The 15,960-nt window shown below is 42.5% G+C and overlaps 1 protein-coding gene across 2 annotated transcripts in view; it reads left to right on the forward strand.

Annotated features, from left to right (window-relative positions):
- KDR (kinase insert domain receptor) overlaps positions 1 to 14,670 on the forward strand; it is a 30,131-nt gene extending 15,461 nt beyond the window's left edge. For both annotated transcript variants that reach the window (XM_018926238.3, XM_050973987.1), the window contains exons 19-30: positions 339 to 452; positions 1,676 to 1,764; positions 3,447 to 3,603; positions 5,066 to 5,166; positions 6,532 to 6,654; positions 6,795 to 6,906; positions 7,297 to 7,396; positions 7,513 to 7,618; positions 8,691 to 8,842; positions 12,059 to 12,155; positions 12,258 to 12,346; positions 13,206 to 14,670. In XM_018926238.3, the coding sequence (XP_018781783.1) occupies positions 339 to 452; positions 1,676 to 1,764; positions 3,447 to 3,603; positions 5,066 to 5,166; positions 6,532 to 6,654; positions 6,795 to 6,906; positions 7,297 to 7,396; positions 7,513 to 7,618; positions 8,691 to 8,842; positions 12,059 to 12,155; positions 12,258 to 12,346; positions 13,206 to 13,410 (1,445 nt within the window). In that variant the 3' untranslated portion in view covers positions 13,411 to 14,670. The remainder of the gene's footprint in view (positions 1 to 338; positions 453 to 1,675; positions 1,765 to 3,446; positions 3,604 to 5,065; positions 5,167 to 6,531; positions 6,655 to 6,794; positions 6,907 to 7,296; positions 7,397 to 7,512; positions 7,619 to 8,690; positions 8,843 to 12,058; positions 12,156 to 12,257; positions 12,347 to 13,205) is intronic.
- Positions 14,671 to 15,960: the final 1,290 nt, after the last annotated feature.

The following is a 15,960-nucleotide window of genomic DNA, read 5'->3' on the forward strand; positions in this document are numbered from 1 at the left end:
CAATGGCTTAGGCACGCTCCAAACTGAGCTGTAGTTTGGAAGAGCTTTCTCCTCACTTTAAATCATATTATACTGCCTCATGCTTGCCACAGGAAAAATGAAATGTGTGGTTCCCAGACACATTGTTACTAAAGAAGATGTAATGGGGCAGCAAAATGAGGCTGCCAGCAGCTGGGGGCTGTATTCCACCCTGTGCTGTATTGGCATAGCTGACACAGCCTACCAGCCAGCAAGGCTCCTCACTTGATGGGCTGGTTAAATTACCAGAAGAGAATGGGGAGGAGGGCAAAAACTTTCTGTCTGTGATGCTCCTGACCTGTGTTACTTTACCTTTATAGAAGGGGCAACCCATAGTGAGCACAGAGCACTTATGTCAGAGCTGAAGATACTCATTCATATTGGCCATCATCTCAATGTTGTCAATTTACTTGGAGCCTGCACCAAGCCAGGAGGTGAGTAACTTCTTAGTGGGTGAGAAGGTGCTAATGAAAACCCTATTTCTACCATTTCTGCTGCACTGACAATTGAAATTCAACATTAAGGATTGGAAAGAGTAGTTCTTACTAACGTACACACACACAGAGGGAGCAGGTCCAGAGGTGGAACAAAGGTGAAGTAAGGGTGGAATAAGGGCCATGCAGTTCCATCCCTTATTTGTTCTATTATTTTGCTTTTCTGTACTTGAGATCCGTGTTTATAGTGGGCAGCCCATGTGTAACAGACTTCCAAACTGATACCAGATTTAACAAGTTACTCTTGCTCTTGTCACAGGGTGACTGCGAGTTGGGACTTCCCCTCTCTGTCTTTGGATGGGCTGTTGGTGCCTATGTGTGTGTGTGTAGGAGGGGAGATTGCAGTTTGGAGTCCAGCTCTGGGTGGATGAATCTATTTCACTTTATAATCAGAGACAGATGTTTTGTTTAGCAAACCCAGTACTACAAACTAATTTGGAAGAAATTCAATGTAAAGTAACTCAGTAATAATTTTTCAGGGAAGCTGACTTGTTGGCTTACTGTGGGATGAAAATTTAATTTGTAAAGTTCCATGACAGAAGTCAGTAGTTGAAGGAAACATAATCCATAAATATTTATTTCCGTGTTTATTCCATAATAAAATAGAGATGGCCAGTATGTGGAACCTAGGATGAAAATTTATCACCATATGAAAATGAAAATTTATAGCATATGCCTATATGAAATAAATTTGAACATGCAATACCATATTTAGATTGTACATTAAGGCATCTATGTCTGAAACCAAGTTTCCTGTTTTAAATGTTTAGTACTTTAATCACCTGTAGAAAAATGCATGGATAATCACATGTGTATTCTATTGCAGAGGTTAATTGCACTGAAGCTCTTTCAAATATTTATGCTGCATCCTTACAACATTAATTAATTTGGCTGTTATTGGTACTTCAAATATAAGCACACCACTATACTTTTTGACATATGAAATTAAGCCCATGATTTTCAAAATTATGAGCTTTGTTTTCTTCCTGTAAATGGCAGAAAAATGAGCAATTTTGATGAGTTGATTAGATTTTTTTTAAAATTACTGATATTTAAAAAAAAGTTTCGGTTATTGGAATGCTCTTTGAACTGCATGCATTTCTAGCCAGAATTTATTCTGTGAGGTATAAATGGTCTATAAATGGTCTTTATGTGTTGTACAGGGCCACTCATGGTGATTGTGGAATATTGCAAGTTTGGAAATCTGTCCGCTTACCTACGGAGCAAGAGGAGTGAATTTATCCCGTACAAGGTGAGGAGTCAAGGTTGACAGTGAAATGTTTGGTTTGGTGGGTTTTTTCCACATGCAATGTTTCTTTTTCTAGTGCAGACTGAAGCGGCAGACCTTGGGGACACTGAATGTCTTAGCACTTCTCATGGGAATGAGAGATGGCAAAGACATCAGAGGTCATTTAGTCTTTCCCCTGGCCCCTGCAATGTAGTTGTTTTGTTATTGTTAGCTTAAAATGTGCAAAGGAACTGGGCTTCCACTATTTCCTTTGGCAGACTGTTCTACACTTGGCTGTATCTTTCAGGAAGTTTTTTCTGATTATCAGCCTGAATTTTTTCCTTTCTTAGTTAAGCTCCAGACCACCTTAAATAACTGCACTCCTTGCTTAGTGTATATATCCATCAGATATCCATAGGTATCTGCTGTCACATGATTATCTGTCCTACTGTCCCCTTGGCTCATTGCTGAACGAGGCTACACGTTTGTTCTGCTGTCAATGGTTTTGTATAATTGATGTAGCTCATGAGTTTACATTCAGCTTTTCACCTCCTGAGTCCTTGCAAAAAGGAGCCCCATAACAGCACCCTGATTTGAAAGAAGTGGGAAGAGGGAGACTGGCACTTTCAAACTCATTTCTGGGCACCGCTGAGAGAAGTCTTATTTATGGAGAGCATCCATCTGGAGGATCCATGCTCTCTGAGGGTCAGTTCTTCTTCATGAAGAACTTGGCTGTGTGCACCCAGCACTCAGGGTCACCCTGGGGACCTACCCTTTTACACACACAGCCAAGAGGGAGGCCCCTGGGCTGAACTCTGCTGTGTTGGTAGACTTGAGCCTTCCTACAGCTGCTGTGTTTAGATCAGAGCTTCTTCCCACTGCTTGTTGGCTCTCCAGGGGGTTATTTTTCTTTATCCTTGGAGACATTGTTTACTATTTTGTATTGGCAAAGGCAACTCGCTGCATCTTCTTGTGAGGTAAAAAGATAAACAAGTGTCTTGAGAGGCCTTGAAGTAAGAGACAGGGTTTCATGGGAGTGCTGACCCTTGCTTACATAAGCAATGGGAATGGGATTTGGCAGTGTTAAGAACCAGCCCTGCCAGGGAAAACATCACCAAACCAAAGCAGGAGAAAATGGAAATGTTTTGGAGGATACCTGTGGGGCTGGATTCCTCCCTAGAGGCATGCAGTGCCTTAGGGGAAGAAGGAAATAAGTCAGATTTTGATGGCTATTAGGGTTTTGGCCAAGCTAGAAGTTTAGCAGAAGGGCCTTTGCAGCAGCAGCAGGAGGTAAAGCCATAGCAGTAGAGAGAGGCTGGAGTGTACAAGAGGGTTTTTCACAAGTGGGGGGCACCAGGAGCTGAGGGCACCAGCTCCTCAGTGTGCATTTAGTCACCTGCATGTGGAGGTGCTGCTGGGGTTTGGCTGGGAGGTTGTGAAAGCAGGAGAAAGTTGTGCTGTGGAGTGGCAGAGGGTGCTCCAGTTGGTGAGCCTGCCATGGCCATGGGTTGGATTTTGCTGGTACCAGTGCACCAGACCTGGGCTGGCTTGGAGCAGAGCAGCTGATCATGCCTTCACTGGGTTGCTCTCCCTGCCTTCCCCAGTGACCTTGGCACAGACCATAGGGAGCATCACTGCCTCTCCAGCAGCACCTTCTGGTGTGCTTTCAGCTTCTGATCCTTCTCACCCTCCTCTCATATTTCTAGACCAAATGTGCCAGATTTAGGCAGGGGAAGGAGAACTACGTTGGTGATGTCTCTTCTGACCTGAAGCAACGGCTGGACAGCATCACGAGCAGCCAGAGCTCAGCAAGCTCTGGCTTTGTGGAGGAGCGGTCCCTGAGTGATGTGGAAGAGGAGGATGGTAGGATACATCTTCTTCTGGTATTGGAGCATGTGTCAGCGGTGGGGCTGATGAGCAGCACTGGGGACTGTGTGATATCTGAAGCTCCCTCAAATGTGTGTGTGTGGGGAGTATTCTCTGGATGACCAAAGGTCCTGAGTATGGATTATGTAGATCAGCATCCCAAACCCATCAGCTCAACCCCAGATAATGTCTTTTGTGAATCTATTTTTAGTGTGAAGTTTTGGGAGATATGTCTATTTAATACCCCAGTATTTTCAGGGGAAATTGCAGAGTACCAACTCTGAAGGCAGTGAAGAGAGGGATGCACTAGCATGCCAGCTGAATTTCCTTAATGTCTACCCAAAAGTTAAATACTGTGAAATGCTATTTGATTTGCTGCTTATTATCAGAGAGCTTGCTTTGCCTTCCCTCGGCCCAGGTGGTCTGTCAGGAACAGGAAGCCTGAATTATCCACTCATTCAAAGCCTCCCCAGGATGCACATATCCTCTGCAGTGGTTTCACTGATGCATTTGCCATGTTCTCCTTTGGCAGATGCAGCATGAAATACTCACTGCTGCCATTTCAGAGGCTGCTAATTTCACCTTGGGGTGAGATCAGACTGGTTGTGAGGAAACCTCTACTTCCTGTACCTCTACTGCTACTAAAAATCATTTAGTGCAAAGAATACATCAGTTATGTGAACAGGGAGAATGATCTTGCAGTTTCAATCCCATCTAATAGGTAATTTTAGGCATGCACTTCATGCATTTCCAAACCATCTTGGTCCCTTTCCAGTACTCCCTGGTGTAAACATTGACCCTCTGAGCTGGAGCATTACATGAAGTATGTAGACCTGAAGGAGCACTTCTGGGGAAGGTTTTAGCCACCAGTGTGGTAGTTCTTGGTAGATGTCTGCTTAAATCAGAAGCTGAACAAAGTCACGGAGTTGTTTATCTCAGCATGAGCTAAATGCCTAGGTATCTTTGGATATTTGAGTACGTTATTCCTCCAGGTCACCAGGTGATGAGGTTAGGATTCTTCTACATTAAATTAGCAGGGCTTCTTGCCAAATCAAAGTCTTTCTCCCAACGGCATATTCTTTCCTCATAAAGACTAGGTGGGGCCTCCCTCTCCTTGGTTTCTAAATTCATCTGCTGAAACCAGAAAAAGCTTTACTGTCCTAGGAATCTGTGAGCTGAATTTTGGTTGTTTTTCTTTTGGGATTGTTTCGCAAATCTTTCCTCTGGAAATAAGCAGGAGGCCTAGGGTATAACCCGTTGTCTCAAAGTTTATTTTGCACAAGACTAGTTTGATGTAAAACGGGTTGCTAGTGATAATTATATAGCTAAAAAAAAAAGTGCTTGATTTGCTCTTCCAGTCCAGTGTGGCATAAGGTTCAGATGGACTTTTACCTAACAAGCAGTTATTGGTGAAATCGGTGACAAAGGGCATGTTTGACTGTCATCTGATTCTTTGCAGCTGGTCCTGAAGACCTTTGCAAGAACCCTTTGACCATGGAGGACCTCATCTGTTATAGCTTCCAGGTGGCAAGAGGAATGGAGTTCTTGGCTTCACGCAAAGTAAGGAACTTCTCAGGAAGAGTGGCATGTTATTTATTTGACTGCAGGAAGTAATGCTGTAGTTCTATAGAAGGAAACAGCATGTTCATCTTTGGACTGGCAGTCAGCCGCAACATTTTCTTTTTGCTCTAAGACATACCCAAATCATTAATACTACAGAGTGAAACAGCCCATGCATTTATTGACACAAATGTTAGTGATCTGTGTAAGCTTTATGGGCTACCAGTTCATAGAGGAATGGTTAAGTAGTTGGAGGAGGGGAACTGACTTAAAAGGGCAATTGAAGGAGTTAGGGACAAATCCCTGGTAAGAGGAGCTAAAAAAGAGTAAAGGATTTTGCTCTGAGGAGGTTGGTTGTACCTTGTGCACTGGGATTGGAAGTGCAATGTGAGGAGAGACAATATTCAGCTATGAAACTTGTAGGGATGACTCCTTGGAGAATCTCTTGCCAAGGACACCCTGGCAGTCAACAGCACTTCACCTGCATTTCCTCCTTCTAGAAGTATTTTTCTGTGATTTAAGTCTGAATATGTTGTGTACATGTTTCAAAGGATGCCAATTCCAGCAAGAGTGAGGAATTGCCTGCACCTGTATAGAAACGAAAAACACATAGAAATGAGAATAGAAAATAGAAGCAGGAAATACAACACTGCTCTAGAGTGCTGGCTAGGTGTTCAAGAGCAGACTTCAGAGTCTTTTTCTAAAAACATACTTTTGTCTGCCTCTCGTATACATCCCGATTGATGTGCAAATGTAAAAATACCCGCTTCCAGAATCTGCAGTTTCAATCCATAGTAGAAGCAAATCTGAAGCCACTTTCAAAGCCCTATTTTTTTTTTATTTTTTTTTTAACTTCAGGCTTATGGGGCTTGAGTTCTGAAATGTTTGGGTCGCTAACTAAGCTGCTGTTCTGCATAGGTAGAGATGTGGACTTCTTTCTCTGTAGTAAAGATTAGTTTGTGTTGGAATCAAGTCAGCATTTTAGTGTGGTGTTTTTCAGAGAAATAGTGGAGTACACAGATTTGAGTGAACCTAAGTAAATCTAAAGGTAATCAGATCTGAACCTGTTTTGTGTTAGCTTCTTAGGATAATTAATTAGCTAACTTCAAAGGCCCTCTCTGCACAGTGGATAAACAGACGTATGTTTGGACTTGGGAACATAAGTCTCCCTGAGCCAAATCAGTTGTGACCATCAAAAAAGCACTTAAAATCAGCAACTGTTGATGCTGAGGTTTCTTTTTCTTAAAAGGTTCTAAGAATTATCTGGCCTTTGAGGGTAGGAGAGCACATATGTGAAAGAAATCAGCCCTGTGGACAGAGCTGTGACGACAGGCAGCACATGAAGTTGTTTACTTCTCTTTGCAGTGCATCCACAGGGACCTGGCTGCTCGTAATATCCTCTTGTCAGACAATAACGTGGTCAAAATCTGTGATTTTGGCTTGGCTCGAGACATCTACAAAGACCCAGATTACGTCAGGAAAGGAGATGTAAGTTTCAGACTATCTGTTTGATAGAGAATTAATATGAAATCAGAACTTCTTTTTTCTTTTTTTCCTTTAAAGAGATTTTTGGAAATTCAGTGTTTTATTAAACTGTGATACCATTTTGTTTATGAAAATGCTTTTAGGCCAGACTACCCCTAAAATGGATGGCACCGGAAACCATTTTTGATAGAGTATATACCATTCAGAGTGATGTATGGTCCTTTGGAGTTCTGCTGTGGGAAATATTTTCATTAGGTGAGTCACTTTAATTTTACTGAGCCATCTCTAAACAAAAGAGTCTGAAGAAAGCAGTTGAAGTGTTCCTGGAACATCTGTAGCATTTTCTTTTTACTTCTTGAAAAATTCCTGTATATTTTCTCCATCAAAATAAAATACTCAAATTTTCTTTAAAATGCAAATGTAGGAACATAAGCTTGAAATGCTTCTTCATACAATTTCAATATGTGATGATGTGCCTCATTTACTCAGTCAGTTGCTGTTTCCATCATAAATATAAATTGTTTACATATCCAAATACACCAAATTGTCTTATTAACACAAACCATAGTAAGTTATTTGCTTGAAAATGAATCTCAAAATTTAAAGAGTCTAATGCATTAAAATTACTGTTTGCTTTCATTTTAGGCGCATCACCGTACCCTGGAGTGAAAATTGATGAGGAATTTTGCAGAAGACTGAAAGAAGGAACGAGAATGAGAGCACCAGACTATACAACACCAGAAATGTGAGAAACTCTTCTTCCATCTGCCCACATTTACCCCACACCACTGGCAGGTGCAGGAGCAAGCAATGGGTGCTGTTTTCTTCATGCTGGTGTTTTAATTGGTTTTGTCATTCCAGGTACCAAACAATGTTGGATTGCTGGCATGGAGATCCTAAGCAGAGACCAACTTTTTCAGAGCTGGTGGAGCACCTGGGGAATTTACTGCAAGCCAATGTCCGTCAGGTACGTGACCTGTATTCTCTGGTGGCTTAAAACCACTGGCTGGATGTGTCCTGTCCTGCCAGCCATCACGGCATTCCATAGCTGGTTACTGTCTGCTGGAGCTGTCAGGGAGCCTGGGCTTCTTCTGCTGCCCCCATTAATGACCAGCAGTTGGGTCTCTGACTAGCAGAGAGGGACTTGTGGGGTAAAGATCCCAGAGGTTGTGTTGTGGTAACCAAAAGCCACTCTGCCCTGCCAGCAAAGCTTCCCATGACACTGCTGCTGTCTTTGCTGGGGAGCTGTTGGCACAGGCTCAGTTCCCTGCTCTGCTGCTGATCTCTCTGCACGCTGCAGATGCATTCCAGCAGGTAGCTCCCGCTGAGATTACTGTGCCAAAGATGGTTATCTTTGTGTCTGTGAGGGTGTGGGCTGCAGTGCTTTTAATGGCTGTCCTGGAAAACAGGGATACAAGAACTTCATTGCCTGTGAGCAGCTCCATGCAAATGAATGTAGTAAGGCAGGACCTGTGTGCAGGCATTGCAGTAAGAGAGCCCACTGCGACCAGGTGGGGACATGGGCCTCCCTTCCAAGCTCTCCATCTTGTGGCTTCCTCTTCAGTTACTAGGGAAGTGGACAAGGCCAGGGCTATAGATGTGAGCCCATGGAATGAAGGAGGATGGATTTGGCTGTGTGCTCCATATTAGACAGACTCTCCCTTTCTAACCTCTCGGTGATAATGGGAATTACACTGCCCTTCTAAACTGTCAGGTTCATTTTCTTTGTTTGGGATTCAAACATTAATGAGATCTACTTTTATTTTTTCAAAGACATCAATAAAAAGTCCAGTTTATACATTATGTTACAGTATATTATATAAAATTTTATTTTTAAAAAAACTACTTGGAAGTGCTTCTTATTAAACTTTCTTCTTTTAATGTAGCTGCTCCTGCAAAGGTGGCATAATGTTCATAGTTTAATAAAAACACCCACCCCGTTGGGCTGATGCATTCTCCAAGTACATGCATGTATCTGTTTATGTCTGTGAGTCTCTGCAGCCTATTTAATTTTTGTGTTTTTTCACTGCATTCTACAGGATGGTAAAGACTACGTTGTCCTTCCTTTGTCAGTATCATTGAATATGGAAGAGGATTCAGGTCTCTCTCTCCCAACTTCACCTGCTTCCTGTAGGGAGGAAGAGGAAGTCTGTGATCCTAAATTCCATTATGACAACACAGCAGGAATTAGGTATTTTATATGGTGGACATCCTACTGCGGCCTCTGGGAAGGTTTTGTTCATGCTGGGGGAAGGGAAAATGAAAGGAAGAGACTTCAGCTGCCTGGTCCATATTTAACCTTCTCCATAGGGATAAGAAGGAATTTGTAAAGCTTTTGTAGGCAACAGCTAGTTTCTTACTGTCCCAATTAGTGATTTTCTTATTTATTTTTATTGTTGCTATGCTTTCAAGACTTGGTATTCTCATTCAAAAACAAACAAACAAAAAAAAGCAAAACCCATGAAAATATCTGTTGTTTGTTTTTTAAGAACCAGAACATACAGAAAGTTTTACTGGTCCAGTTCAGTTGTGTTTGCAGTGTTCTTGTGTTGCAGCTGCCAAGAACATTAATGATGACAGAGCTGTCATTAATAACCTCTCTGGCATTTCTCCTCCTGAACTGAAACACTGGAAAACACCTCATGAATAAATATCCAAGAGAAATGTGACACAAATAGTGTTGTCACTGTTTTTTGTCCACTGCTTCCTTCTGGTGGGCTCGTAGGGAATCCTCAATGGTAGATGCTCTTGGGTATCATGGCAGAGGTGACTTTCCAGTAAGGAGTTTGTACTAATGCACTTCAGGGGCTTATGTTGGACCCTTTGAGGCATGGGATGTAAGAGAGAAAGGCATTTTCTCATCCAGTGCAGCCACTGAGATGCTGGGAGCCATGGATTTTTCAATGCAATCTCAGAAGAAGGAGGGTAGAAAGAGCAATGTGACCACCAGGGTAGAGACAGACTCCATTTGCAGGTTTCATGTGGTTTCCTTGAAGCAGAGACCTCTGCCTCACTGCTTGTATTAGAACCACAGATGGAGCTCCCAATGATTTGGGGTAGAACAGGATAACATTTTTTTGTCTTCCTAAAAAAGACTATGTAGGCACAATGCATTTCACTCTTCAGGTGAACGTACAGTCCTGCAGCTGAACTCTCAACCCCATGTTTTAGTAGTGGGGCAGTTATACATGTTTAAAAGAAAAAAAAAAGCATGGTTTAGCACTGAAAACATCACGCTCTTTTTCCACTTTTAATACTTCCTATATGGCTTTTCTTTTCCCCATTTCCTGTTATGAACAGAAGTAAAAGCACTCTGTCAACATTTTAAGGAGACTTTGAATCTCTTTTTCTCTCATCTTACATTGTGACAGGATTGTGAAAGCACTTGTGGCAACCATGCTAGGAGAGGCAAAGTGAGGAGGTTAAGTCATGCTTAGGGGATTTATTCTTATGTTCTGGTAGCTGATAATGATTTTGTAGGCATGGATCTTGCTATGCCAGTAGTAGGAAAGATTGATCTGTTCAGAGATGTCTTTTTCAGTCTTCCCAGAAGTACTAACTATGAAAAATGTAACCTCTAAATCAAAGCTAGAGGAGGATAGCAAGCACAGGGAAAACATGGAGAATATTGAAGAATGTTTAGATTGTTGATATAAATTAAAATCAGCAGGACCTCCTAACATCTGCCCTATTTGGCATAGGAAAGAGATATGCAATTTCTGAACCTTGAAAGACTGTCCTTAAAAACAGTCAGGTGAGGTATAGAAGAGTTAGTGTAAAGATAATGCCTACTCTTGGAAAGAACAGAAAAAGTGTAATTCTGCAATCAGTTTAATTTGAATTCTAGGAACAATCCTGGAATAAATGTTCAGATAAGTAATGGTAAATGCCTTCAGGAAAACAAATTATCTACAAATGGTCAGCACGGAACTGTCAAGAACAAATCAAGTCACGATAATCTAAGTTTCATTTTTAGGGAGAATAATTGACCTGGATGATAGCAGAGAAGATGCATTTTGATGCATCTACAGCACCCCTTGTAGGCTGGCTCTTGTGTGGGCTGAGCAGAGGTGGGTCTCCCATACCTGGGAGGTCATTGGGATCAAGAGGCTGGGCTTCTCAGCCCTCACCACTCTGGAAAACTGGCTGTGCAGTTCTGTGCCTCTGTGTGTGTTTAATGCAGGCACACAGAGAGCTTCCAAACACAGAAGGCAAGTTGTGGAATGAACTTCTAGTTGTGCAAGATGAGGGTGTCCAGGAGGGTGCATGGACTAGATTGTGCATTTGATGATTTGGTCCTGGAAGTGTTGGGTGGGAAATAGATTAGATACCACTGCAAAGGAGCAGAAGACATGGCCAGTGCAGAGAGCTTGAAAGAACTGGTTTTGTTAAGTTTAGGAAGAGAAAATGGAGAGGGAATATAGCAACCGTTTTCAGTATATGAAAATTTTCTCCAAAGACTGTGCTAAATAATTGTTCTGTGTCCCCAGCATCAGGACAAATTTTATTTGAGCAAATACTTGGGTTTAATATTTGAAAAATGTTCTGAATTGTGATTGAGTACATGAGCAGGCTACTCAGGGAACTTGTAAAATCCCCACCAATTCAAATGAATGTCTATTGGAGATAGGCAGGATTCAGCATAGCTAGAATGGGAAAAGGGGGGAATAATGCTCTAAATTGTCTCCAGCTTTGCACTTCAAGTGGATGGGGGTTACTCTACTAACTCCATGGCTTTTCCTTCATGAGCTATTAAGAACATAAATTTGCCCCGTTTAACTGGGACACCATCCATTTCATTCCATTTTCACTTAGGCAGAAAGCTGAGGGTGCTGTTTTGTTTGCTGTGTTAGTATCTCCATGAAAGTCAATTTTATTTTTTTGTCCAATATTTTTTGTGGATGTCATCCTGAACCAGAGGGCTTCTTTTGGAGAAGAGCCTTCAAGAGAGATTTAGCACTCCCTGTCCTGATCCCCACAGCTTAAGGGCAGCAGTGTGCTGAGTCTGCTGTTGTTGTCCTAGGTCCAGCCAGGGGTCTCAGAAGTGCAGTCCAAAGAAAGAGACACACGTCTGTGCTCCAGGCTTCTCTGTTTATTATAGTTCTAAGCAAAGCTTGCAGGAAGTTAAGCCCTCCAGTGTAAATGAGGAAATAAGCTGTTTTCTCAAAGCCATTTCTTAGAATTTGCTCAGAGATCAATATTGTCAGGAGCAAAAGGTCAGAAATATGCCACTTTCTAGGCTGTTCATCCCTTTCAATAAATAGATATTTTGAAGTTTGCATAATATGTTTTGACAAAAGGATTAACTTCTCTGAAGAGAGATAAAAGGATTCTGATATCATTGTGCTGTTTGCAGCCAAGTTGTGGATAGTGGACACAAACTTTTTTTGTTTTGTTTTCTTTGCAGTCAGTACCGACAAGGTAGCAAGAGAAAAAGCCGCCCCGCGAGCGTGAAAACATTTGAAGATGTCCCATTGGTAACCACTGTAAAAGTTGTTCAGGAGGTGAGTTTGTCTATTTATACATACTTTCCTTCTGTTGATACTTTTTTTTTTTTGGGTGGTTTTAATCTTTTTCCATTTAATGCATTTCCCATGTCTTTGCAGGAAAACCAGACAGATAGTGGGATGGTTCTTGCATCTGAAGAGCTGAAGGCATTGGAAGAGAGTGAAAAACAAGTGAAAATGCCCTTTAGGTAAGGCTTGGGCTGCACATAGAATTGAATATGACCTTTTATTGCAGTATGTCAGAAGACTGATTGGTTTCTAAAATTGTTTGGAAGAAAAAAATCTTTTCTTAAAGTATTTTCAAAAACAGAGAGCAAAATTGTGCCCAATATGCCTGGTCATCTGCATTTGGTATTAGGAGAGGGGAGGTAATGCAGCTTTTGGAAGCCTCAGTCAGCACCCAGAAAGGACTTGTATTTATCAGCTGCAATAGCATCAACCACCCCTCGAAGGTACTGAGCTGGTGCACACAGCTCAGCATGTGAGCTTAGTCTGAACTGAAGAACAGCTCTTGGTTTTTTTGTTTGCCTTTTTATTTTTTTTTTCCTCTAATATCTGGGACTCAAGTTTTCAGGATGTACCTGGGTGTATTTTCAGAGCATTATACAGGGGTTTCATTGTGCAGTTCACAGGAAGCACGGTGGCACTCATGGAGGTGAAACCTCATGTATGCCCTCTGAGAGCTTCTCAGGAATTATTTCTTTCCAGAACAACTTCAGTGCAGATGAAGATATACTGCAGTTACAATTGCACCACAGCTGAAGTAAAGCTTCTAAAAGCTTTTTCTCCATTTCATCTGCAGTCGCAATCTAACTCCTTGTATCGTCATAAAATTAAACATCTTTTTCATGCATTAGTGAAGTAAGGGCATATGAAAAGGTCTTTCCTTATAATCAAATGCATGTTTAAAAAGGCTTGAAGCCAGGGTTAAGTACAGCCTTTTGCTTCGGTTGTTGCTGTGATGGAAAGCAGCTGCCATCCAGAGTTGCCCACCTGCCCTCCAGAAGACACAGCTCTCTCAGCCCTGTTTCTGGTTGTTTTTTGCAGCACGCTGGTGCCCAGCAAGAGTAACGAGTCCGTCATGTCCGAGGCCTCCAACCAGACGAGTGGGTACCAGTCGGGATACCACTCGGATGACATGGACACCACGGTGTACTCCAGCGAGGAGACCGAGCTCTTGTGTGCGCAGGAGGCTTCGCCCCCGCTCTGCCGCGCTCACGGGCTCCCCTACGAGAGCCCCGCGCCGCTCTAGGCTGAAGCTGGCAGCTCCAGCTCCCCCTGGGATGTGCCTTCCTTGCCTGGGCTGCTGGTATTCAGGTTTGATGCATTGAAAGATGGCATCCATGGGACTAAGAAGAGACATTTATTTTTCCTGAAAATGATGCTGAAGCATCTGGCAGCAAAACTGTGCGGTGCCAGGCGGGGCTCTTTCCTCAAGAGACACTGGTGGCTGAGGGTGCAGAGCCCTGGCTGTGGTGTGTGGGCTGTGCCAACCCCATGGCACAGGCTGAGCCTGGTGATGTCGAGCATCTGCCTGATGCGGGCGGCGTCACGGCATTCGACTTAACTGTTCCTACTTGTACGAAATAATGGCACATCCCTGCTTTTGTGGGGCTTTTTTTGTTTGTTTTTCCCCTTGTGGCTGGACTCCAGGAAGGAAACAGCACGGCACTGGCTTCTTGTTTCTCAGAGTTATTCCTTGCTTGTACCTTCACAAACAAAAAAAGGAACCTCCAGCTCAAGGCTCTGGCACTCTGACGGCCTGAGACTAAACATAGGCTGGGCTAAATATAGGTGGGGGTGATGGTCTCTGTCCTTGGCAGAGGAAAAAGGCTGCTGTACAAGTCCTCATGAGTTGCATTTTCTCTGTGAAGTTGGTCAGTAGGAGAAGGCAGAGCACTGAGCCAAGGGATGGGACTCGAGTAGCAGGGCCATGCCTGACCTCTGAGGATGGCTCTGCTCCCCTTTTATCCCCAGCACCCTCACTCATGCCAGCTGCCTACCTGCCTCTGAGCTGCCTGAAACTGCTGCAGAAAATGCTCCCCTCCCCCCAGATCCCCACTCGGGCAGCCTCTGCAACAGGTAGAAAAGGCAATGTCATTCACCCTAGGACCACAGGAAGCACTGTGGTTCTGGTGGGGCATCCTGAGGGCACCCTGCCTTCTCATCTCATTCCCCCTCCCTCAGATTTAAGTCTGACTTTTTCACTTTGAAAACTCAAAGTCTATTTTGCAGTGGCAGAGATCTCAGTTTATGTAGACTTGGGAATCCGTGACTGGTTTCATGGCAGCTCTGATCTCCAAGTGATGAAATTGTGCCTAATTGTTGGACAACTTCTTACCTGTGCTCTTGTAGTCCCAGAACTCTATTAATAGACACAATGAGGACTACAAGATTTTAAAATGTAAAGCTATTTCTACTGAGTTCTTTTTGTATTTTTATAAGTATTTTTTTGTTTGTACTTGCTATAATGTCAAATGCTGGGAACCATGAATATAAGGCATATACAGTATTTATAGCCTCTTTATGTAGAAATAAATGTAATATATTAAAATATAAATATATATTATATAACAGATATTTTACTATTCACATTTTGTATCTGTGTTCTGTAGCATTGCAAAGAGGTCACAAAATTTTTTAATAGCTAAAACTTTTCACTTTATTAAAAGGGACTGGAAATTTAGAGCTGCGAGATACAAGTAGATTTGTTTTCTTTTGTTATATCTGTTGACAGGGAATGTATTCTAAAGTAATTTAGTATATTCTAAAGTACTTCTCGTTTCAAGTCTACAAACGTGTAGTAGGCACGTGTAGTTAAGAAACTTCAGTGATTTTTTAGAAGTTGGCAATAAATACCTTTAGAGAAATGGCCAGAGGAAGAGGCTGCTTGTACGAGATGAATCTCCTCTAAATGAGTTTATGATGTTCCTTTGGGGATGGTTGATCTAATTGTGTTGTGGCTTTTGCCTGGGGAGTGGCATTTTCCCTTAAAGCCTTATTCATCTTTTCCCACTTTTGTTTCTCCTAGCTCACTTCTCACAGACTAAATGTTGGCCCCGCTCTTGTGCAGTGAAGTCTTCCTTTATTTTAAACCTATACTTAAAGCTCCTACCTTTTCACTTTGTTGTCCAATTTTTGACTTTCTCTTCTGCACTGTGTAGGCCTTTTTTCTGAGGGCAAGCCTGTCCACTGCTAGGGACAAAACAGCTTATGCTAAAAAACAGTGCAAGGGAAGTTAAGCCACAAACTGCAGACTTTAATTCACCTTCTCTTTATTGCAGTTTGAAATGAGATAGGCTAGTGCCTAGTGAGGACATTTGTCTAGGAAGTGAGAGATCTCACTGCTAAATTCTTCTCAGGCTGAACATGGGACTAATGCTCCCTACACATTATGTGCACTGCCCAAATACAAGGCTATGAGATGTCAAGCTGTAAATGTTTCTCCCCCTAAATGTAAAGCATTTTATAGCCAGGAAATCAGGAGCAGGGAGGTCAGACAGAAAAAAAAGGAAGAGGCTTCCTAGATCATGCATCAGGCCTTCTAGGAAGGATTTCATGTATTTGACATTTGCCTTGCTTCCCAAGCAAGAGTCTAGCCAGCAGAGTATTCTCAACAGACAATGCTACATCCTTTAACATCCCCCCTCTGCAATATTTTTCAATGTCTTTAATGAAAGTGCTCTTCTATGTATTATTACACAATGGACATGGAATACTGACACTGGCAGGACCTTGACGAGCCATATGTTGGAGAGTCCTGACACTGAGGTGGAGAGGAAGATGTGTCATTGATATCCAT

Source organism: Serinus canaria, chromosome 4, assembly GCF_022539315.1.
Source record: "Serinus canaria isolate serCan28SL12 chromosome 4, serCan2020, whole genome shotgun sequence".
NCBI classification, from domain to species: domain Eukaryota; kingdom Metazoa; phylum Chordata; class Aves; order Passeriformes; family Fringillidae; genus Serinus; species Serinus canaria.